The following is a 25,850-nucleotide window of genomic DNA, read 5'->3' on the forward strand; positions in this document are numbered from 1 at the left end:
TTCTTTGGTTAGTAATTATGAGTTCCAAATAGTAAAGGCTGATTGAGTTAACAAAAGCAGAACTATATACTATATATATACAGAACTATATGACAATATGCACAGCTAAGGGGCAAATAAATGAATACAATTCTAAAGCCATTTCATCAGTAAACAACTACATACAAACAATTTCAAACCAACAGAACAAAAACAACCTAAACAGTATTTTTCTTGATTAGTTTCCCCATGATGCGTCGTTATGGTCAATATTGCACAACACATCAGCAAAACTAAATTTTGCTGCCGTCATGCATTCCTCCTAAAGGGGATTCATGAAGTGTGGCTCGGTAGAAATAGATGAGTTTGTTTCTTCATCAGAGTAGATTTGGAGAAATGTAGCATTTCATCACTTGCTCACCAATGGGTCCTCTGCAGTGAATAGTGAAGTGCCGTCAGAATGAGAGTCCAAACAGCAGATAAAAACATCACAATAATCCATACCACTACAGTCCATCAGTTAACATCTTGTGAAGTGAAAAACTGCATGTTTCTACTCATCAAAATGTAGAACATTTTCATTTTTGGGTGAACTAAAACCAGCTTGTTAAATCTTAAAATACATGCCATTGCATTTCATAGAATGCATAATTTTTTTCTTTTTGATTTATTTTTTTGTATTACGTGCTCTTGTCATATAATTTCCCAGAAAATATACTAGAAATCCAAATGTTTTATAGCAAGAACAATGATTCTGTCAGACTGTGGGTTTTAATCAGTAGCTTCTGTGCGGTGGGCAAGGCTTCATCAGGGGGTGTGGAGTGGGCGGAGCCTGTCCATATTACGGTGGAGAAACGCAGTCTTTGGTGCAGCGGACGCAGTGGAGCTTCACGGAATCTTGCGTGTTTTTTAAAGGTGGGAAATGGCCTCTCACCAGAAATACAGGTTTATTCGCCAGTGCGCCACAGAGGACGAGCGGGTTTGAAGACAGCGAGTGGGGAAAGCGCTCGCTAGCCGTCGGCCATTAGATAAAGCTGGGTTCGTGGACAGAAGAAAGCAGACAACAGGATCTGGACACGTTTACACGGATCTATGAGACTGTTCTCAGGTAATGTACACTGTGGATGTCATTCGCACAGCGTGTATGCACAGAAGCATCGCTCTCTCCACCTGTCACATGCATTATTTACACGGCCATTGTTAAAGGCGACTGATGATCACTGATGAATAGTAAAGTTTAGCGCGACAGAGTTGCGTTGGACACTCATTCAAGTCGCTGCGTGTGCAGAATATTCTTACGCACTGCACATGCATGCAACATATTTCCTCGCGTTAAAGCGGCCGTGTTCCCTGCGTGCTCGTTTTGTCGTTGACGGACGGTTACGCATATTATTATGCAGCGCATTATGACGCACCTACCGGGAATTATGACGCAGCCGCTCGCTTTTACATTTCAGAGAACGCGTGAATGTAGAATTCAGAAATTCAAATTTCGAATCGGAAATTGTTGGCACTGTTATTCAGGCGAAACTGAAATTGTTCAGTGGCGCAAGCTTCCGCATAATTTATGGTGACAGATTTTTCGTTGTCAAACGTCTCTTAAAATAGACCATTTAAAATGTGAGTGATGATATTAAGGAAATGTTCCTTCTCCTTTTGAAGAAAAGCATTAAATGCATTTAAACTTTATGAGTGTGTACTTTATTTGTTACAAAGTGAGATCTATTAGAATCACTATTTTGGCCTTCTGCCCTGGCCAGACTTTTAACTTTTAACTCTACCCTCTAAAATTAAATATGCATTGTAAAAAAAAAAAAAAAAGTGTGTGTGTGTGTGTATATATATATATATATATATATAATAAACAAAAGGGTATAATATATTGTATTAATATGAGGTCATTTGCATTTTTAAATTTATTTTAGATGTTAGTAGAAAACATTTTAAACTTTACCTTTTTTGATCCACTTCCAGTACTGTATGTAAAATATCTTGAAATATATGTTTTTATTTAAATATATATGACTGCAGATCTTGATCATGATATCATCACAGAAGTTATTATTTGAGTTTAATTCAGAAACAGACTATGTCTTATTATTTTTATCCATTGAAAGAGAACTGACTGCTAACTTGGTGGCAAGTCCAAGGTATCCAGGTATTTTGGCATGCAGATTTTCCTCCACCATGTCATGGTTAGTATAATGACTTCCTGACCCTTTTGTTCATTAGCCTATAATGCATAATATTGGGGTGAAGTGATAAATAGATACCTGTCAACTACACATCTGCTTCTGTAAGACACATTTGTCAAATTCAAGCCTCAACTAATGCTTCAAACTGCACAGTGCTGGGCCTGAGGTGGAACTCTCAAACATAAAAGAGAAGGCCTAACCTATGCCAATGACCCATATTTGGTGTATATGTGTCATGTAATGGAATTGACATTAATTTGTGCGTTATTTTCAAATCTTATTAATTTCAGCCAAGTGACCAGCCATGAAAGTCTGTGGTTTATCTGGTGGTTGATTGTTTGATTGCTGTTGAAAGATTACCTCTCTTCACTGCTACAGTGTGCTCCATACGTGCCCTTTACACAGGAGCTCACATGTTGCCACTCACCTTTTTTAGTCTAGAAATAGTTTTACAATGGAAGTGTTAACAGAAGGCTGGGTACTAGATTAAAGAAAGACATTGTGCAGATCTCATCATGACCCTATCTGCTCCTCTTCAATCAATTGTTGAACAAATGCCAGTACCTGGGTAAATGATTAAAACCCTTGTTAGTTATGGAATTACATTTGTTTCAATAATAATGAACGAAATAAATAACTTTTTCAGAAACTATCAAAAATATGCCATTACAAAAGAAGAAAAACACTATGAAAATGAAAAAAAAATGAACTCAGTCGCACAAATTTAACAGGCTCTTCAAATATGCTTCATTCTTTGTTAATGTTTTTCAAAGATTCGTTTTCGCTAATCGTGGATTCTAAATTCATTGCCACAGATTTCGCTTACGTTTCGCAGTTTTTCGTTTGGTGTTTTGACACAAACCTCTCGTGGGGGCGGGGCTAACAGTGATCTACTCTGATTGGATAGTGAGCTTTTGATGGACAGGTGCTCTCTGACCAGGAAGTACAGATGCCACCCAGTGGCGCAAATATTGGAAAGCTCTCGCGGTGATTAAATCTGGTCTATACCGCAAAAATTCTTTTTCACAGACAAAGTGAAAGACATTTATTTTAAGCTCATACACAGGTTCTACCCTGTAAATAAGTGTATACAAAGGTTTAAATCTGACATTGATCTTACATGCTCTTTTTGTTCGAGTTCTGAAGAAACTGTACACTTATTTTGGTCATGTCACTACACTCAGAAACTTTGGGATGATATCGGTGTGTTTGTCAACTGTAAGATTTTGCCAGGCTTCTCAGCACATATGAAAAACATTATATTTGGGTATTATGACTCTGACCCCACAAACAAAAATAACAGTTTTGTTATTAATTAAAAAAAAAATCCTAAACAAATTTCACATTCACAAATGCAAATTCTCCAACTGTAAATCTGTCTTCTGTTTTCCTAAAAGAAATGGAAAACTATTTGAATGTAATCTCAGTGTCTAATAAGAAAGCTATAAGGACTGTTAGATTTGCTCTGCCTTTGATCTCCTTGTTTAATTGTGTTTAGATTTTGGCCCTCTTTTTATTCTTTGTTTTGTTTTGTGGTGGATATTATGTGATTTATGTTTATACCTTTGTATGTTTTTGTTCTCTGCATTTATAAACATAGAAAAAGAAAAAAAAAGCTCTCGCGGTGAATTGTATGCAATACGTCATGCCTTGTGTTACTAAATATATAAATAATATTTGACCTTCGATCGTCTCAGTGAAGATGAGCTTTCAGGAGACAGAGACACGCAGCAGCGTCATCTTCCACCTCCGCTTGTCCTCCAGGCAGCTTGAAGTAAGCTTGTGTTACTGTGCAACAGTTTGTTGCGGGTTATTATTGTCATTCAGTAACACAAGCTTACTTCAGGCTGCCTTGAAGGACAAGAGTTCATCTTTACAGACTGAGACAATCGAAGGTCAAATATTATTTACATATTTAGTAGTACAAATTACAATCACGAGAGCTTTCCAATATGTGCGCCACTGAGTGACGTCTGTACTTCCCGGTCAGAGAGCACCTGTCCATCAAAAGCTCACTATCCAATCAGAGTAGATCACTGTTAACCCCGCCCCCACGAGAGGTTTGTGTCAAAACACCAAACGAAAAACTGCGAAACGTAACCGAAATCTGTGGCAATGAATTTAGAATCCACGATTTGCGAAAACGAATCTTTGAAAAACATTAACAAAGAATTAAGCATATTTTAAGAGCCTGTTAAATTTTGAGTTCATTTTTTTCGTTTTCATTGTTTTTTTCTTCTTTTGTAATGGCATATTTTTGATAGTTTCTGAAAAAGTTATGTTCAGTTTTATAAAGTTTCGTTCATTATTATTGAAACAAATGTAATTCCATAGTTAGTTTAATCTTAATAAAGTACAGCAAAATGTTTACTGCCATCTCTGGTGGGATTATATAGTCCGTTTAAGCCCATTGTTTGTGTGTTAGACCCGATCATGAGAGGTTTCGCAATAGATTCCTCAGCCTCTCTTCTAAGTTCAAGTAAATGTCTTCAGTTTGTTCCATGCATAAGAATTTGAAAAGAACAGCTGCACGTTTGTGTGGAAGAATCCAGCGTGTTTGGAAAAATCATGCATTCTACACTAAAAATAATGCATTACAGTATGTCAAAAATGTGTTTTATTTTTGGTTGGTTTAAGTTAAAAGCCGATTTATTGCTGGATGCAGTAGTTTGAAGAAATGTTTTGTTGAAGAGACATTGATTCAAAGTGTAATAGTTCTTCTGCGTGTGTGTGTTATAGCTTCATACAGTGATAGAGCTTGAAAAATACCAGAGGACTCGATATGACCCTTCAGCATGCTGGGGGTCAGTGACCCTCTCTATAATGAGACACACACTTATTATATTCCTCTTGCCTCTGGTGCTCATTTTTCTGAGATTTGGAGACTTTGACCTAAAAATTAGATGTTTCCTTTGCTTATTTTCTCTGAAATTTCTTACAGTTTTCTCTTTTTATATTCATTATTCTGTTAAGTGATTTTTAGTGTAAACTGTATTGCATGTTAAATCCAATGAATAACATAGGTTGCTTTGGATAAATACCCACCAAATGCATAAGTGTAAGTGCTTTAATCTTTTTATTCTCTCAAATATTTTCCTAAGAACATTTACATTTAAGCTCCTCCTTGAACTGCCACCTTAACGTGGTGGAGGGGTTTGAGTACCCGAATGACCCTAGGAGCTATGTTGTCCGGGGCTATATGCCCCTGGTAGGGTCTCCCAAGGCAAACAGGTCCTAGGCGACGGGTCAGACTAAGAGCGGTTCACAAACCCCTTATGAAAAGATCACATAAAAGGACCGTGACGTCGCCCGGTATGGCGCAGCCGGGGCCCCACCCTGGAGCCAGGCCCGGGGTTGGGGCTCGTATGCGAGCGCCTGGTGGCCGGGCCTCCCCCCACGGGGTCCGGCCGGGCTCAGCCCGAAGGAGCGACGTGGGGCCGCCTTCCCGTGGGCTCACCACCTACAGGAGGGACTGTAAGGGGCCGGTGCTTAGAGAATCGGGCAGCAGTCGAAGGCGGGGGCCTCGACAGCCCGATCCCTGGACACGGAAACTAGCTCTAGGGACGTGGAATGTCACCTCACTGGCGGGAAAGGAGCCCGAGATTGTGCGTGAGGTTGAGAGGTTCCGACTAGCGATAGTCGGGATCACCTCTACGCACAGCTTGGGCTCTGGAACCACACTCCTCGAGAGAGGATGGACTCTTCACCACTCTGGAGTTGCCCATGGTGAGAGGCGGCGGGCTGGTGTGGGTCTGCTTATAGCCCCCCAGCTCAGCTGCCATGTGTTGGAGTTTACCCCGGTGAACGAGAGGGTCGCTTCCCTGCGCCTTCGGGTCGGGGATAGGTCTCTCACTGTCGTTTGTGCCTACGGGCCGAACGGCAGTGCAGAGTACCCGGCCTTCTTGGAGTCTCTGGGAGGGGTGCTGGAAAGTGCTCCGACTGGGGACTCCGTCGTTTTACTGGGGGATTTCAACGCCCACGTGGGCAACGACAGTGACACCTGGAGGGGCGTGATTGGGAGGAACGGCCCCCCTGATCTGAACCCGAGTGGTGTTCAGTTATTGGACTTCTGTGCTAGTTACAGCTTGTCCATAACGAACACCATGTTCAAGCATAAGGGTGTCCATCAGTACACGTGGCACCATGACACCCTAGGCCGTAGGTCGATGATCGACTTTGTGGTCGTTTCATCCGACCTCCGGCCGTATGTCTTGGACACTCGGGTGAAGAGAGGGGCGGAGCTGTCAACTGATCACCACCTGGTGGTGAGTTGGATCCGATGGCGGGGGAGGAAGCTGGACAGACTCGGCAGACCCAAACGTACTGTGAGGGTCTGCTGGGAACGTTTGGCAGAGCCTCCTGTCAGAGAGATCTTCAACTCCCACCTCCGGCAGAGCTTCGACCGGATCCCGAGGGAGGCTGGAGATATTGAGTCCGAGTGGACCATGTTCTCCACCTCCATTGTCGAAGCGGCCGCTCTGAGCTGTGGCCGTAAGGTCTCCGGTGCCTGTCGAGGCGGCAATCCCCGAACCCGGTGGTGGACACCGGAAGTAAGGGATGCCGTCAAGCTGAAGAAGGAGTCCTATTGGGCCTGGTTGGCTTGTGGGACTCCTGAGGCAGCTGATAGGTACCGGCAGGCCAAGCGGACTGCAGCCCGGGTGGTTGCGGAGGCAAAAACTCGGGCCTGGGAGGAGTTCGGTGAGGCCATGGAGAAGGACTATCGGTCGGCCTCGAAGAGATTCTGGCAAACCGTCCGGCGCCTCAGGAGAGGGAAGCAGTGCCCTACCAATGCTGTTTACAGTAGAGGTGGGGAGCTGTTGACCTCAACTGGGGATGTCGTTGGACGGTGGAAGGAATACTTCGAGGATCTCCTCAATCCCGCTGTCACGTCTTCCATTGAGGAAGCAGAGGCTGAGGGCTCAGATGTGGACTCGTCCTTCACCCAAGCTGAAGTCACCGAGGTAGTCAAGAAACTCCTCGGTGGCAAGGCACCGGGGGTGGATGAGATCCGCCCTGAGTACCTCAAGTCTCTGGATGTTGTGGGGCTGTCTTGGCTGACACGCCTCTGCAGCATCGCGTGGCAGTCGGGGACGGTGCCTCTGGGATGGCAGACCGGGGTGGTGGTCCCTCTTTTTAAGAAGGGGGACCGGAGGGTGTGTTCCAACTACAGGGGGATCACACTTCTCAGCCTCCCTGGGAAAGTCTATGCCAGGGTACTGGAGAGGAGAATCCGGCCGATAGTAGAACCTCGGATTCAGGAGGAACAGTGTGGTTTTCGTCCAGGCCGTGGAACACTGGACCAGCTCTATACCCTCTACGGGGTGCTGGAGGGTTCATGGGAGTTTGCCCAACCAGTCCACATATGCTTTGTGGATTTGGAGAAGGCATTCGACTGTGTCCCTCGCGGCGGCCTGTGGAGGGTGCTCCGGGAGTATGGGGTCCGGGGCCCTTTTCTAAGGGCTATCCGGTCCCTGTACGACCAGAGCAGGAGCTTGGTTCGTATTGCCAGCAGTAAGTCAGACTTGTTCCCGGTACGTGTTGGACTCCGGCAGGGCTGCCCTTTGTCGCCGGTTCTGTTCATGATTTTTATGGACAGAATTTCTAGGCGCAGCCAGGGGCCGGAGGGGGTCAGGTTTGGTGACAACACGATTTCGTCTCTGCTCTTTGCGGATGATGTTGTCGTGTTGGCTTCATCAAGCCAGGACCTTCAGCATGCACTGGGACGGTTTGCAGCCGAGTGTGAAGCGGCTGGGATGAGAATCAGCACCTCCAAATCCGAGGCCATGGTCCTCAGTCGGAAAAGGGTGGCTTGCCCACTTCAGGTTGGTGGAGAGTTCCTGCCTCAAGTGGAGGAGTTTAAGTATCTTGGGGTCTTGTTCACGAGTGAGGGAAGGATGGAACGGGAGATTGACAGACGGATCGGTGCAGCTTCTGCAGTAATGCGGTCGATGTACCGGTCTGTCGTGGTGAAGAAAGAGCTGAGCCGCAAGGCGAAGCTCTCGATTTACCGGTCAATCTACGTTCCTACTCTCACCTATGGTCATGAGCTTTGGATCATGACCGAAAGGACAAGATCCCGGATACAGGCGGCCGAAATGAGCTTTCTCCGCAGGGTGGCTGGGCGTTCCCTTAGAGATAGGGTGAGAAGCTCAGTCACCCGGGAGGAGCTCAGAGTAGAGCCGCTGCTCCTCCACATCGAGAGGGGTCAGCTGAGGTGGCTCGGGCATCTGTTCCGGATGCCTCCTGGACGCCTTCCAGGGAAGGTGTTCCGGGCGCGTCCCACTGGGAGGAGACCCCGGGGAAGACCTAGGACACGCTGGAGAGACTATGTCTCCCGGCTGGCCTGGGAACGCCTCGTGTCCCCCCAGAAGAGCTGGAGGAAGTGTCTAGGGAGAGGGAAGTCTGGGGTTCTCTGCTTAGACTGCTGCCCCCGCGACCCGGCCCCGGATAAGCAGAAGAAGATGGATGGATGGATGGCATTTACATTTAAGAATAAAATTAATTTGTTAACAATATAATAAAATTATTATCAGTATGATCTGATTTTATTCTATCCTGTACATGAGGTTGCATTGTTTAATACAAACTATTCAAAACTTTACACAGGTCAATCTTAACGGTACAATCTCTTAACTTTTGCAGTCGCTAAGATTGAATGTAAATTGCATGAAATGTTTAATGACTTCAACTGTCACAGAATAATTTTCTTGTTATGTTGTAATGCACAGTATTTGAAACTGAACATTTTACCTTTTAAAACAAGTTGCATTTAAAAGATTTTAGACACATTTTAGGTTATCAAAACTTAATTTATAACGATTTTTAAGTTTTGTTTTAAGAACAATTTTATTTAAAATAGAATAGAACATTTGTATTTTTGGGGATGACGAAATGTTCTTATTTCCTTAAAAATAAGAGAGAAATGGCAGTTAGAATTTTAATCTTAAGAATGTTACGTGAATCTGGATAAAATCCTGCTAAACCTGTAACTGCAGATGTGTGTAGATTGTTTTTAGCTATTTGTTCTCTTTTCTCTTTTGAAAATTTAACAACCAAACTATTACTTTTTTTTTTTAGTGGGAACAGAAACATAAATATTTTTCAGAAAAAAAGTAAGAAAATGTGTCTCTCTCATTGCTGCTCTCACATTCTCCATCACTCTTTCTCCACCGTGATACTCTTCTTTGAACAATTGAAAACAATGACTTCATCCACAATAATGCACTTTTAATAACTTTCTTTGTTAGACTGCTTCTTCACTCACAAACAGATGAATGTTTTGTGTAATGAATGTGCAGATTGCGGATCCTGTCAGAGTAGACACAGGTAAGAGCACAGATGTGACTGTGTGTGTTGTGATGTCTCTTGTGCAGGTGAGAGATGGATATGAGAGAGGTGTATGTGGTGGCCGGCAGCTTCGTGGGGTTTCAGCTGTTCTTCTCGTGCGTCAGTCCCATTCTGTCTTCCAACTTCACGCAGGGTTACGGGAAACTTCCTCCAAACAAATTCAACGACTGGAACTCCAGGTATCACCTGCTCTGTGGTTAGAAATGCGTTAAATGATATTGCAATGGAAGTTTAAGATCGAGAGAATATATGATATTAGAATCCAGTCAAATGAGAGAATTATCTTTTTTTGAAGAATGTTTTCAAAAATGCAAAGAAGCTTGCAAATGTCATTCATGAAGTAGTTGTGCGTGAGTGCGATCTGGTGATCTCTGTACTGTACTGTATTGTGTAATGTAGGTGAAGGCAGTTTGGTCTAATCAACTTTTCTCTTTACAATCTTTTGAACCTGGTTAACTTTGACCTTACAGCACTTAGGAAGAGATAGGTCTCTGTACAATACGTTACATGGTTATATAACATGTCAGAGGTTAAACACATGTTTTTTTTAACCTTGAACTGTTTTTAGAAGATGCTAAATACCTCCTGTTCTTGTTTTGACCGCTTATGTTGTTTTAAAAGTCATGACATGTCTTTTATGAAATAAACTGATAAGATATTCTGTTAGCAAATCTAAACGCTTTGACAATGTCATGGGAGCACAGAACCAGTTGCATTGATTCTTTGCACTCTCTATAAAATGCAATTCTTTCCCTATAAAGACCCCTTTTTTTAATTGTACAATAATATACTTGTAATTAGAATAAGATGTCTTTGAGTATTTTGCACAATAGTTTGCTTATCTCTTTTTAAACGAGTTTACGGATACCGGTTTGAAACCTTCTGCCTGAATGATGAAACATTTTTCACACTATCAAGGGATGAATGTAATCAGGTAATGCGATAGCAAAGCATTTCCTTGATTATTTTATTCACTTAATGGGGTGGAACAGAGAATGCAAAATAAATAAATCAATAAAACAAAGCATTGGATCGTAAGTTTTTGTCCTTTTGGTTTGTGTGCTGTCAGATAGTGGCACACACAGGGGTTTCTCACACTGTGCAGATAACAGATATGAAAGTCTACAGTCCACAGACAATGATTTCTCCCAAACACACACACTCAGACTAATGCATCAGATCAAATCATAGTTCCTTCACTGTCCGCTATCTACCGTAGATATCATTTCCTACTGTGTCAGCATCATGTTATCTGTGTGATGTTCCTAAAGCTGATTTCTTTTGACCCAATGTGCAAATGATTCAATGACTTTTTGTGGCCCTTGGCACAGTTTAATTATTGACTATATACTTGTAAGGGTTTGTTTGGTGCCAGCATGGCTAAATTCATGCACTGGATTTGAATCCTTGAAATGAATAGACAACTGTACAGGAAGTTCACCAAACTCAAACTTTGATGATTACTGAAATGTTCTTTCATCTTTTACGTCCTCAGGCTTGTGTCCACAGTCCATGCGTTAATTGTGGGGCTGTTCTGCGTCTATATCCTCTGGTACGACGATGCCGTCAATGAAGACCCGGTCTGGTATGTTGCAGAGCGTTCAAATACAGGGTGGTTTTGTACAACTCTGTGTACATTTTTTGCATATCATGATTTTTATTTTTTTACTGTTTAAAAACAAACACAAAAATATGGGTCTTTAGCAGAACAGCTATTTTTGAATCCATAAAGGTCCTAAATTGCGACAATCAAACCTACAATTCGTACCAATCAATAATTGAGTCCCCATATCTAGGTTTATATGTCCAATTGAGAGAATCTTGCTTTACCCAAAAGTTTTAATTGAAACTTTTGCTCTGTCATCATCAGTGATGTGTCTTCTGTAGTCGCCAGGGCACACGACTGCCGTCTCATTTGTCTTCTTTTCTTCATTTTCCTTTTCTTCTTTCCCTCTCTTTAATATTTTCTTTTCTGCCTGCTGCCTGTTTGGTCTGCATCTTTGCATCCTGAAGGGGAAGAATGGTAATTAGTCTTTAGTGGTTGTCCTTTCTAGCTCTGGTCCAAAACCTAGTGAGCTATCTACCTAGACCTACTTTATAGCCTGATAATAATAACACATTAAAAAAGATTAGTGTATACTGTTTTTTGATTCGTGGTTCTGTTGCTCGTGAAGTTGCTGTTTTTTTTAAAGCGTTCCAAATTACACAGCAAGGCAGCTCACTAGGAACAGAGTGCATGTCTCCTTTCCATCTCACTTCTGTTCATCTCTCCTTCTTTTGGCATTTCCGAGTGCAACCCCGATCTGTTGTCTGTTTTCCCCTCTCCCTTCTCGATCTCTCAGATCATAGAGTTTTTAATCTTCCCTAGCAAAGCGCCCTTTCATTAGGAAACCACCGGTTCCCAGACCCTTCCTCTGCCGGATCACGTGACTCTTCAGTGGGATCATGGCATCGTTTAGAAAGATTTTTGTCTTTATTTAGCAGTTCTTGTTGTGAGACGTCTGAGCAGCATGAGTTGTAAATATCCAGTTCCTAATGTAGGTAAATTGCATTGTGCATCTCAAGCTACACTGTTATCAATATTAATATATATCGGTCTATAAACAATGCATTTCAGGGCTGATGGTAACAGACATTTTTTTTAACGTCATTATTTACATAATGAAGGATGCAAAAGCCACCTGTGACTCAACACATTGTTGAAAAAAAGTTGAATTTGTTCAGTCATTGGGCTTTTGTTTGTGAAACGCTGTCAGAGATGATAGCCTTACCCCAGTTAACTTGATCCGGTCTCGCCTGAAGAGTTAGACTACTTCAAGCTGATCTCTTTGTGTTTTATAGTAACGGCTAGGGCTGCACGATGTGTCGTTTAAGCATCGATATCGCGATGTACGAATCCACGATAGTCACATCGCAGGATGTGCGATGTAGGCTGTCGTAGTTGATCCGTTATTCATTAACTGTACGGGCCAGCTACTCCCCTGCCCTTGACGAATGTGATTCGCGGATTAATTGCACAGCTTAACCATCATAGAGTGAAAGTTTATAATTGACAGGACTGAAAACCACATGCAAGTTTAACAGGGCAGAGAGAGAGGGAGCGCGAGAGAGACAGAGAGAGAGAGAGCGCGCGAGAGAGACAGAGAGAGAGAGAGCGCGCGAGAGAGACGGAGAGAGAGAGCGCGCGCGAGAGACACAGAGAGAGAGCGCGCGCGTGAGAGACACAGAGAGAGAGAGCGCGCACGTGAGAGAGAGAGAGAGAGAGAGACAGAGAGACAGAGACAGAGAGAGAGAGAGCGCGCGCGAGAGAGACAGAGAGAGAGAGAGCGCGCGAGAGAGACGGAGAGAGAGAGCGCGCGCGAGAGACACAGAGAGAGAGCGCGCGCGAGAGACACAGAGAGAGAGCGCGCGCGTGAGAGACACAGAGAGAGAGAGCGCGCACGTGAGAGAGAGAGAGAGAGACAGAGAGAGAGAGAGAGCGCGCGAGAGAGACAGAGAGAGAGAGAGCGCGCGAGAGAGACGGAGAGAGAGAGCGCGCGCGAGAGACACAGAGAGAGAGCGCGCGCGTGAGAGACACAGAGAGAGAGAGCGCGCACGTGAGAGAGAGAGAGAGAGAGAGACAGAGAGACAGAGACAGAGAGAGAGAGAGCGCGCGCGAGAGAGACAGAGAGAGAGAGAGCGCGCGCGAGAGAGACAGACAGAGAGTACATTAGAAGTACCATCAATGTTTATAGAAATGTATATGGATTTATTTTGCATGATTTTTTTTTCTTATGAATATATATGTATTTTTGTTTTGTTTGTTTCTATTCTGCTATGTACAATGCTTTGGCAATATGTACCTTTGTATGTCATGCCAATAAAGCAATATGAATTGAATTGAGAGAGAGAGAGCGAGCCGTTTTCAAACAACACGAACGCTGTCTTGCTCTCTCCCTCCCGCAGATGAATCAGTTGACACGATGGTGTCGATGTTTAAATCATTTAAAATGAGAATGTAAGTGTGCTCAACCCATTTTTGTTTGTAAGAAAAAATATCGCAATATATATCGCAGAAAAATAAAATATCGCAATGTCATTTTTTTCCCAATATCGTGCAGCCCTAGTAACGGCCGTCATCCTTCCTTACATGAAAGTGGCTTTCATTCGACTCGTCGGGTCAGTTGTGTGAATCTGTTCTCTAAAGATGACCTGCTTGTCCAGATAGTGAACTGAATGAGATCTAAGGTGAAGAATCTTGATTAGGTGTGTCTGTCTGTCAGATTCAACTTTGGCCTAAATATTTTTTTTCCTAAGCCATGGGTTATCTGTGCTCAGCTATGAATATGAACTTGATAATTATGTTGGTGAAAGGTTAATGTTAGGATAACATGTCCCGTAGAAGAAATAGATAAAACAGATTAACACTTAAAAATAATTTTTAGAAGATTTTTAATTAGTAATTATTAATAGTTGATTTTTTTTTTTTGTGCTAAATTATAACTGGTTATTTTACTATCATTGGCTATGCTATACATTTTTTTTTTTTGATATTTTGATTTAGGATTTATTTGAATATTTTCTGTTTTCGTTTTAATTTTAGTTTGGTTTAGTCATTTTGTTGTGTATTCTTATTAGTTTTTCTACATGTCTATATATATATATATATATATAATTTTATATATATATATATATATATAAATTTTTTTTTTTTTTTTATATTATTAATTTTAGTTTATATAGTTTTAGTTATTTTAGCACTTCAAGTTAAACTAAACGAAGATGAGAAATGTTACCTTGGCATTATCTTTTTTTTTTATATTATATTTTATTCAGTTTTTTATGGTTTTAGTACCAGTTACTATCATAACCCTAGGCAAAGTACTTTATTATTATTATTATTATTATTATTATTATTATTACAATTATTGCATTTGATTTAATAGACATTGGTTAATATCTATGCCCTGTTAGAGAATTGTCAGAAATATTATATAAAATAAATGCTTTATTTGATTTCTCTATTTTGTGAGCATCTAATGTTAGACCACTGGTGGAAAAAGTTCATTTTTATTTCGCACAGGTTTGTAACTCTGTGTATTTTTCATGAAAACGAACAGTTTAAACCAGCGTATGCTGTGGTGTTTGATGCTCGTCTCCTCCAGGGTTTTGTGGGTGGTTTACTTTTACATTTAGTGCAGTGCTCTACTGTTTTATGGGTTTAATTTCTCTGTATAAAGTGTCTTTCTTAATTCTGGTCTTTGTTCAAAAGGACCTAATCAGACCATCAGATCTATCATTACTGCAATGAGGAAAACACGGACAGAATCACGAAATCCAGTCATTACAAGGGAATTCAATGTATAATGACACTTTATCTCCAAAAAAAAAAAAAAAAAATTCTCAGATTTGTGAGGGGAGAAAAAAAGCAGAATTACGATATTAAAACTCGCAGCTGAATTGAGATATAAACTCTGAATTTTTTTTTTGTGCTTACATTTCTTGCAGTTCTGAGTTTATATTTTGCAATTTTTTTTGACATGCAAAGAAAAAAGTCTGAATTGTGAGATAAAAAGTCACAGTTACATTCATTCGTTCATTCATGCAGCAGAATTCTGTAACAACCCATAAAATGAAAAGTCGGCTTAACTAGAAGAAATTATGACAGAAATATATTGTTATTGTACAGAATGTAATCCGTAATAATAATACTGTTTATTAAAACAATTTAAGGAATATCATACACTGCAAAAAAAAGTTTTTGTTTCTTGTTTCCAGCCAAATTATCAAAGAATTGTTATCAGAAAAAAACAAGTCAAAATTGAGTGAGTTTTTGCTTGAAACGAGCTAAATAATCTGCAAATGGGGTAAGCAAAAATAATCTTATTTAAAATTGTAAAACTCACTTAATTTTGACTTGTTTTTTTCTGATAACAAGACAACCAGTTTCAGTTGTCTAGAAAATCAGTCTTGATTTAATAATTTTTAGATATTTTGGGCTGGAAACTAGACAAAATCTAAGCTTGAGAAGCATTTTTTGCAGTGTATGATTTGTTGGGGAATGTTTTCATTTACACCATTCATTGATTAAAAAATCATTTTCTAATGATTCCCAACCCTACTCAAACCAACAAACACCTTTGCTTTAACAACTTGAATTCAACACAACCAGTGTCACTAACAATCTGATGGAAATTAGTTTCACACAATAAACATTTTATAGTATATTTGCCATTAGCCATATATGTTTTTGCTTACAAGATATAATTACATGCAAACGCTGTAGATTACCAGCATTCCAGATGTCTCCAGAATATCGATTCGATTCAGAAACAGCTGGGAGGTGACGCTTTTACGGATTACACCCTTCAGAAAGAAGCAGTTCGTGTTAGTCTTGTTCAATCCAAATGCTTCCGTTGCTGACTGACTGCATTTCTTGTACAGTTTTGTTGAGCTGTAGCATTTGTTTTTCCTCCCTCAGGGGTGATCCCAACTTGGTAAAGCTCAATGTGGCCATCACCTGTGGATACCTGTTCTATGGTATGAAGCTTCGTTTTATTCAAGCACAGATTACACACAGATCTTTTCAGGTTTGTCTACATTTTTTTTCTCTCTTCTATCGTCTCTTCTTCTCTCAGACCTGGTGCTTCTAGCTTGTAACTGGAGGACCATGGGAGACGTGTTTTTTGTCTGTCACCACTTGGCGGCGCTGTATGCTTATGGATTTGTGCTGGTGAGTATGGACATGGAAAGCTCTTGAAATTGTGGATATTTACTATAAATAAGGCTAAAAATATAACATATTTGATGATAAAATTCAAATAAATGTGAGAAGCTTTTTTTTAAAGGAAAGTTCTTACATAAGTCTCTAAAGTGTCGTTTTCAACAGATTTTTGTCATTTTTAATATTGTCTTTGAATATCACAAATTGCCTTGGTTTTCTTAGGATTGTGTCATTATTTATTTTGTAAGTTTGTTACTGTATTATTTTAGTGTCATTTAAGAAACTATTATAGTGTTTACTAATATTTGGAATCAGTTTTTATGTTTATATTTATAGTTTTAATAATGTTTTTTGGGAGTTTTCATATTTTTTTGTATGTCTAGCTTTTATTGTTTTTATTTCAGTATTTTAGTTATTTCGGTACATCAAGGTTAACTCAATTAAAATGAGAAATGTTGCTGGAATAAAACTTGTTTTTATATTTTATTTGACTTTAGAGAACGTTTATATCATTTTGTAAGTAAAAAAACCCCTTAATATTAGTTTTTATTTTTTTTAAGTTAACAATAATAAGCCTAGTCAGTTAGTTAGACGTGTTGGTTACACCTCCCTGTCTTTGATTTGGCTGATTAAGCTTTTTTTCAGATATTAATACTAAAGTTTCACTACTTGTTTTTAAATAATAATATACATTTTGTAAATACTAATAAATATACTATTATTAATAGTTGGAGCAGGATGGTTAGAACACCTAAAAAATCAATTGCTCTCAAGATGTTCATCATAGGAGAGGTATTCAAACAAATGATCTACATTTTTTTTTTCAGACTCGTGGAGTGCTTCCTTATTTTGCAAACTTCCGACTGATTTCAGAACTGTCAACACCATTTGTGAATCAAAGGTGAGATTCACTTATTCCTGTGAAGAGGTTTTGTGTAGATCCATTTGCTTGCCAGTTGCTGAGTGTCTCATTTGACCTCTATTTCTCTCTCTGCAGGTGGTTTTTCGAAGCGTTAGCTTACCCTCGTACTCACCCGCTGGTTGTCGGCAATGGCGTTGCAATGGCGATCGTCTTCTTCCTGGTGCGGATCGCCGTGATGCCTCCCTACTGGGCCAAAGTGTTTGCCATCTTCGGTACGCCAACGTTCGAAAGCCTCGGTCTGGCAGTTCAGGTGGCCTGGATCGTATCCTGCGTTTGCTTGGATATCCTGAACACAATCTGGATGTACAAAATCGCCCGCGGCTGCTACAAGGTCATCACTGGCAAGCTAAGAGGAGCCAAAGTGGACTCCAAAAAGACCAATTACACCAACAACCACACAGACTGAGAATCATCCGCTAGGATGACAGATTAGATTAGACATGAATATAGCAACTTCTGAGTCTTTATTTTGCGCTCTGGATGAATGTGCTCTCGAAACAATTTCTCGAGGTTGAGAGGAGAGGGTTTCGTCATCCAAGTGTGAAATTTTTTTTTTTTTTTTTTTTTCCTCTGCTTCATGTACAGACACTCTGACTTCACCTACGCCGGTGAAAGTCGAGCCGATAAACTAACCTGTTATGCCTCAAACACAACCAAAGTGCCTCCAAGCACAAGGAGAAGCAATAGAACATGAACGTGTGAGCTTGTGACCATGAAAAGTCCCATCAGATCTCCGTCGAAGCCTTAGCCAGTCAGCACCCATCCATGTTTTTCTCGAAACCAATCGCGGTTGCTTCGGGAGCCGTGTTCCCTGTGATATTTACACTGATGTGCCTCGGTGAACTCCAAGTTTGAACATCCGCAGCTTGTTGGTTGCTCATTTGGTCGGAAGTGCTCATCAGCTCTGCTCAATCTCACGTCGTTGTCAGTCTGACCGGTTGCAAGTCTCTTGGAAACCTCAGATCTACCTCTCACAACGTGTCAAGCGCAAGGACGAACGCCGCATGGACTCGAGGAACACTCACAGCCTTGGCTTTAATAGTCCAGACTTCTAGAACTCATGCATTTCCAGGAAGCATTTTCCATGTGGAAATAGAGTGAAAGGTGGATTCCTTTAGCAAATACCTGTGTGCATGCTTCATTTCTGACCATGTGAGGTCACATTTTTGCGGTAGATTTGCGGAAACTGTAGTGCTTTATCCATTTCTTGTCTTTTCTAGAGCCTTTGCTTTTCTCCAACACGCTCAAGTTGCATGACATGCACTGGGTTTAAACAGTTTTGTTCTCACCATGCAGATTATTTAAACATTCAACACCTCAAGGCCTGATGGGAACTGGTGCAACTTCACATCTCAGTCATTTTCTTCCTGCCAAATTCATGTTTTTGGGGGGTTTCTCAGCATGTTGGTCACCAGAGCTTCCAGCCTGGCGTTTAGGCTTTTGTCATGATTCATGAATGCTGTTGTGATTCTCTTGAATGTGAGTGTCAGCTGGGCATGTCAACTCATGTTGTGTTGCGCTATGGCATTACAATACAGTATATATGTGTGTAAAAAAACAAAAAACATATGCAGTACTTATTCCTGCCAAGTATTTGACAAGACTAAATCCCTCTGTAGTCAGAGCTAGTGTTTCTCTTTTGGAGTTCAGGTGCACTTTTAAAATGAATGTTATTTTGAATGACATTGGGAGAGGATTGTGGGAAATGTAGTATTTTGCCTTATATCCATGATTCGAAATAACCAAAATCATCCTCCAGGCCTTGATCATGTGAAGCTGTGACAATAGAAATATATTCGGGTGATGTTTTGAAGAACAAAATGGCCATTTGGTCATGTAATTATTATATGTATCTAGAATGTCTGAAATGAGCTGCAATCTTCGTGTTTATGGAAATGCAAAGGAGGTTCGGCTTTATGGTACGTCATCCACACAACCCTTGCACAATCGAAATGCCATTTGTGACATTGATATTGTAATATTTGTCATTTTGAGGGCTGACTGAAATTCAATAGGACGTTCATCTACTGTACAAACTGATTGGCGATACTCAAAATAATAAATTTTATTGGCAAAAAAGGTTCAATATTCATAAAAACTGACATTTCTCTACAGTTATTGATTGTTTTCTGTAGAACGGTCACATATATTTGCCTATTGCTATGTAAGCTACAACATTTGAGTATATAAATTAATATAATAAGGATAGATAGGATTGTACTAGTCTAAAGCAGCTATGGAGTTATCACAAAACTAAAGCTTAAACTCCTATGTCATTGTGGATTCAAGAGTGGGAGAGTGTGAAAAAAGGCTTTATCTGGGATAAACATAGTAGATGGGATGCCCCATATCAAATGTCCCATTGGATTTTATTGGTACATTGTTTACAAAGATCTTTGTAATAATCTGTGCCGCACTTGCCTGCTCTCGTTTGGGTCAATTCCTCACGTAGAGCAGATACACCAAGAATAAAACCAAGACAAAAGTGTTTTTCATGATCCCAAAGAGCGCCCCAAGTCAGTGTCAGGTCAGTGTTTTTAGCACACATGGTTTTAAAAATGAGCAGTCACCAACTAAATGATTTGGATTTATTTAGACATTTTAAATTGCTTTGGTGCATTGGAGCACCCATATTTGATTCTGATTATCAATAAGGAGCAATAATCTATAAAAGGGTGACTAGACAGATTCTCCTACCGGTCCAGATGTTTGGACGGGGATTTTTAATTCGTTCTAATACTGTCTGGCTTTTGTTCAGACATCTTGGTATTCAATAGAATCATTTTCTATGTGCAATTCGGTGACTAGACCAATGCCAGTATTGAATCTCTATGTGTGTGTATATACTTTCAGTCTTGAAGTAGAAGTCACTTTTAAGATGTGATTATAATACGAAAATGAGCACAGAACTGTTGGATTATTGTAGTAGTTCAGTTCTCCGATCTCTTGATTTGATCGATTTTAACTTTTTTTTTTTTTAAACACATTACTGTTGTGGATCCGATCATATCTGGAAATATGAATGTGAAAATCAACACCCAACAGAGGCCCCTTAGAGCCCCTGTGTCTATACACTTTGAAACCGATGGATGATATGCATGACCACTAATAATAATATTGTCCAAATAGCTGTCAAGGAGAGAAATGACAGATCAATAAAGGTGAGATGATAAAAAAGCAGTCCTGAATTGTTCATTTGTGCGCTTATTTTGCATTTAGGATTATTGACTGGCTGAATGCGACAGTTTACACCACTGTTCAAAATGTAATGCTTTTGTTCGGCAAGAATGCATAAAAGTTATCAAACGCGACTGTAAAGACATTTATGTCAATAATGTTCAAAAAGGTGGTTTTATTAACTTTCTTGAATCTTGAAACAAAATGAATCATGTTTCCAAGAAAAAATAATAATAAATTAAGCATGACAACTGTTTTCGACATTGATAATAATCAGAAATGATTTTCAAGCAGCAATGATTTCGGTTGCTTGCAAACCTTTGAATGTATTTATAAATGTGCTTATTCTTTTTGGATTGGACGGATAAGTTAATTAGTTTCACTTTGTTATTTTGTTTACTCGGTTCTCTTTTTACACGTTTAATTACAAGGTGGAATGGTTTTGTGAATTAAATACTTTTCAATTTAGTGGGTCAAATTATTCATCCTCATGCTTTCGCTTCACAAATTTCACACACTTTTTGAAAGGCTTTATCATGACATGTTTTGATGTGTTCATAAATCTACTGGAGGTTTGTTTTATGTCGGTTTAAGTAGATATTTGACTCTTGAAGTGAATGTTTGGACTACATTCAGAGCACTTTTCTGTTGGCACCGTTGGCAGTTGTTTGCTAATTCTTCATGCTAACTGAAAATTGATCTTGGATCAGTGGCAACCGAACATCCTCATGTTTAAGGAGTATCTCTTTCTTCAGTTGTACCTGTTGAAAATGACCTCAGGTAGTCCTGCCTCAGCTCAGAGCTTACATAATACTAAGGAAGTGGAGGTAAAGAAAGCCAAAGAGGATGAAAAGGAATATTAAAGTGGAGGAATGAGAGCTCTTTGAGCCTGTAGTCTGGCTCTGATTGAATCCTGCTCTACTGCATGTACTCCTGGTCAGTTGAGTTGGTTCAGAGCGACTGTGCGTGTGTGGATAACTTTTACCAAACATGGTCACAGTGCATCTGAGGCTCACTGAAATCTCCCCTGCTACTCTCACACACACAACACTACACATCATACATCTGCAGTACTGCTGTCTGTGACATTTTGTATGCCCAAGCATGTACTTTTCACTTTGCTATTACCTGCCAGAGACGGTTTTCATTAGTTGTTTTGGAGCGTGTACAGTAGACATTTAAATATCCAAAGAAAACTTTAAAAATGTCTGTACTGATATCAAATCCAACACATGGCACAGATATTAAAATTAATGTTCATATACAACTCCCATGAGTTCTAAAATGCAAACTGAACTGCGCTCAGATATTCATCTTGAAGTTGTTCCCAGATGTAGATTTGCATTCCAGAGGCTCTATGATCTTTATATAGTTACATTTATGTGGCATTTAAGTTGTTTGAGGGTCTTTTCTAATCTGTGTTGCACAGAACATCAAGCTGATTTATGATGCCTTTTGCTTGTTTACAATAGTCATCAGTACATTTCAGCTGGTGGGTTCAGGATACGGATGACTACTGTGTGCCGAAAACCTGCCCGTGGCTGTTAGATCCCCAGAGCAGCCTACTGAATTCCTCTAATCTTTGTAGGTTGAATGAGCCATCGACCATAAATAGGCAGACAGACCTATCCTAGAAAGGAGAGAGGAAAGCAAGGAGGGCAGGGAAATCTCTGGAACACGCGCTTTCAGAAGCTGCTGTAACTTTTCTGTTTTCCCTCATAGTTTCTCCATCCTTCTTGACTCTTCTCTGGCTCATTTGTGCCCATAAACACACATACAGCAATCGTTGTGTCTGATGCTGATGAGTGCCAAACGCTCATTCCCATCAAACTGCAGCTGTTTGTCTTTTTACAATCAGTATTGTCAGCTTTGCCTTTGGCTTTTTACCCTCTTTGCTTAGAGTTTTATCAAAATCTTAAGCAAAGATCACAGTTTCTAAATGTCCTTTCATGATATCCACTAAAAGTATAGTTAAATACTGCCAAACAAACATTTAGATCATCATAGCAACTGCATAGAAATGCCTTAGAAACCACATAAATGCATTCCCTTACCCTTACCCTTACCCTTAATTTTATTAAGTACACTCAAGTAAAGTCCAAGTATATTTTTAAGTATACTTTATGTAGCAAGTATACAAATATCCGTGTTCTAGTAGTATACTTGTAAGTGTACTGTTTCAATACTCGTTGGGACTAAATTGGCCCACTTTCTAGTATATAAAAAGTATAACAATATATAACAGTATAATTTAAGTATAACAGTAGTAAACTTTGAGTACACTACTAGTTTACCTCTATGTTTGTACTGCAATTATACTAAAAAGTGAACTTACAGTTTTACTGATAGTTTACTAATTTAATACTTTGTACACTTTGAGGTTTAGTGTCAGTAAACAACTAGTTTAGTAGTTTTATACTGCAAGTACAGTATAGGCTACTCGTAAGTTTTCTTTAAGTGAACTTTGCATCATATTTTAAGTATACTACTATGTTTCTATTTAGGTTTTAATACAAAACACCCAAAGAAAGAACAGGGTATCTGCTTGTAAACAAAAACATTTTATTCTTGCTTCATGCATTCTTTTTTAAACACTTTAATGTGGGTAAGTTTCATAAAAAATAAAGCTGAAAGCTGAAACTTTGAAAACTATGATTTGGATTCAGAATGATAATCAAAACGTAGATGGAGTCGATCAACACCCCAAAGCTTGACTGTAATTATAACCTCTTCGTCGGTCGACATTTTATGCCATAATGTTACAGTTTTGATGCTGTTTCATGTCAGATGATCATGTAACATGTGTTAGTATCTGTTGTTTTTTCTTCTTCACTTCTGTTTTTTTGGGAAATTCTGTGCATAAGATGTGTACTAGCGCCCTCTACCGTATAATAATGAAAACACGGATTCTAGGAGTATAGCTCAAATATATTTAGACTTTTTGTAAGTATAAGTCAAGTATACTTAAATTTCATTTTAAGTATATTTATGAGGAGTACATAAAAAGTAATCTAAAAAATACTTTCCTATTTTTAGTTTAAAAGAAGTATACTAACAGCACACAAAATATTATATAGATTTGCCTTTTTTATTTTCATTTTAACATATAGATAAATTGAATACAGACCAAAGATAACCTGTTAGATTTACCCAAACAAATTATATTTTGTGTTTAACCACTAAAGAGACTAAAGCCAGCGGCACACATCAGAAGGTCTAGCCGAGGTGAGGCTGCTTCTCGGCGGATAGATGATCACTGAGCTCCCGCTGATCGCGTGGAGCTCACCGTCTCTGAGATCGGCGAAACACATTTTTAAATAGGCACTGTCTTTATAAATAAACCACAGATTTGAGTTTTAAACAACTACATTCTCGCCTGAAATACTTTTAAAATTACATTTCATGACACAATAACAGTAATATTTTGAAAATGTTGATCCGAATAAATGGTGGTTGAACTCAACCAATGCTGCGTGAACTCAACCAATCAGCATGTTTAGCGGCCAAGTCCCGCCCCCGAAAGTTCCGGAACTTTGAAAAAGTACCACCTCGCCAGCAGGGACTTTCTGAGGGGCATTTTTTTACCCGGAACTTTATTTAGTTCCTGGTTCCTGTGGTGGAAACACACCGAGTACCAGGCCAAAGTCCCTAGTTCCTGGGTAAAGTTCCTGCGGTGGAAACGCGGCATTGAATAAACTTCTTTTTCGTAAGGGTTAGCAACCCTCTACCAAATGCCTGGCAACAACTTAAAACATCTTAGTAACTACCTAGCAATCAGGGTTGCCAGGTCTGCATAAGAAAACCAGTTCAAATGCAACTCAAAATTTCAGTGAGCAGACTAAAAAAAAAACAGTCGAGAGTAACAATGTAAAAGTAGCCCAATTTTGCGGTAAACCTGTTTACTTAGCAGCAGTGCTATCAATGCATTAGTAACCACCACAACACCCTCTTGCAATAACTCTTTCTGTTTGAAACCTGTCTACCTTTGCACCTTTTATTTGTTTAACTGAGTAGTGATCAGTTCACATCTCACACTGACATCTGCATTGGGTAAGTTATTATGGATGAAGGGTGACAAAACAACCCTTTAACACAGAACAGATCTCCAGAGCATCTAAGACTGGATACAGCTAGTTAAATAACACCAGCGTTACAAAATCATGTATTCAGATATATATATATATATATAGAGATGGAGTTGTTTTGGACTCATTTATTGTGTGCTTCATGAAATCCAGCTGAATGTGAAGTCCTCTTATGAGGTTGTGAATGTCAGAGCTATGCAGCCTGAACACCTCTTCGTCTTGACCCTCATAGCAGGGTGATAGTCTGCCTCGGTCATGACCAAATAAAGCGTCCGAATTCCTCCCCTGCTCTTTTTCAACACCTAGAATGTTTACAAGACCGTTGGATCAGGCTGCACTCCGACTGACTCCCTGACTGGGACTCAGCTACTGTGTATGCAAGCATCACAGAGCCACTTTTAGAGGTGTTACACACTTTAACCCTGATGATTGACAGAGAGATTTTTGTTATGAAACATTCTAGATCTAGGGCTGTGACACTTAGAGCACTTAGAGTATCTGATGTAAATTATTCCCTCTGGATGCACTAGTATAAAAGTGTATATCCAGACTATTACTGAAACACCATTAAACATATCTGTGGGTGAGAGTGTGTGCGATCAAATAACATTGAAACAGATTCTACAAAGTGTCAAAACATCATTGATCATATCACAGCATCATGCTGTCTTAGTTTCATTCCTATGTGTGATCTCATGATGACATCACAGTCCTGATGAATACTGAGCTGTGCTGATGGATCAGGAGCTTTGACCCGCTTGTGCTCTCTGACTGGACGACACACTCCTGGCTTGTCATCTGTATCAGAACAACATAGTGGAATAAAAATGGAAAATCAGCTCATCTGCATCAAGGCATAACACAGAGACACTCATCTTTCATCACTTATTAATTCTTCTCCGTCTTAATCTTTTTAATTTTAATTTTATTGTTAATTGTGTCATTACTTTTATTTTATCCCCCCACACTTCTTTATTCCTTACTCTTGGTTCTTCTTTTCCATGATTTTTTTCTTTCTATATCTTGTCCTACTATGTCCTGTCATATATAAAAAATAAATTAATAAAATTCTAAATTTGTTGGCTCTAAAACAATCTGGAGAGAGAGACTAAAAATCACAAAAGTGGGCCACAATGTATATTAAAATATATATTAATAAAAAGTAACATCCATCCGTCCATTATATATTTATTACATTACATTATATAGCTTATATACAGCTGGTTTTGCTTTAGATTTCACAGTGGACATAAAGTGGGTGTCATTATATATATATATATATGAAAGTTCAGATGCAAAAGCAAAAGTTATTTCACTTTAATGGCACAAAAAAGACCTATACATTGTAATTAAAGTGAAATTACTGAACCTTAACATTGTAGCCTAATAAAAATGCTAATTTTAGAATACATTTTCAGATGGCACTTGTGAATATAATATGT

General features: G+C 39.6%; 1 protein-coding gene across 1 annotated transcript; it reads left to right on the forward strand.

Moving 5' to 3' along the window:
- The first annotated feature begins 796 nt into the window (after positions 1-796).
- Positions 797-19,651, forward strand: LOC132149551 (TLC domain-containing protein 4-B). Its single transcript, XM_059558882.1, has 7 exons — positions 797-1,087; positions 9,548-9,700; positions 11,017-11,106; positions 15,982-16,040; positions 16,139-16,233; positions 17,052-17,125; positions 17,222-19,651. The coding sequence occupies exons 2-7, from the start codon at positions 9,555-9,557 to the stop codon at positions 17,550-17,552; spliced, it is 795 nt and encodes a 264-aa protein (XP_059414865.1). The 5' UTR covers positions 797-1,087; positions 9,548-9,554; the 3' UTR covers positions 17,553-19,651.
- The last annotated feature ends 6,199 nt before the right edge of the window (positions 19,652-25,850 follow it).

Source organism: Carassius carassius, chromosome 9, assembly GCF_963082965.1.
Source record: "Carassius carassius chromosome 9, fCarCar2.1, whole genome shotgun sequence".
Classification (NCBI taxonomy): Eukaryota; Metazoa; Chordata; class Actinopteri; order Cypriniformes; family Cyprinidae; genus Carassius; species Carassius carassius.

Bases quoted from the DNA above. Each gene is read 5' to 3' on its own strand.
- LOC132149551 (XM_059558882.1), top strand. From the start codon at position 9,555: ATGGATATGAGAGAGGTGTATGTGGTGGCCGGCAGCTTCGTGGGGTTT. The intron at 16,041-16,138 runs GTATGAAGCTTC...TTCTTCTCTCAG, and splicing joins CTGTGGATACCTGTTCTATG to ACCTGGTGCTTCTAGCTTGT. The intron at 16,234-17,051 runs GTGAGTATGGAC...TTTTTTTTTCAG, and splicing joins ATGCTTATGGATTTGTGCTG to ACTCGTGGAGTGCTTCCTTA.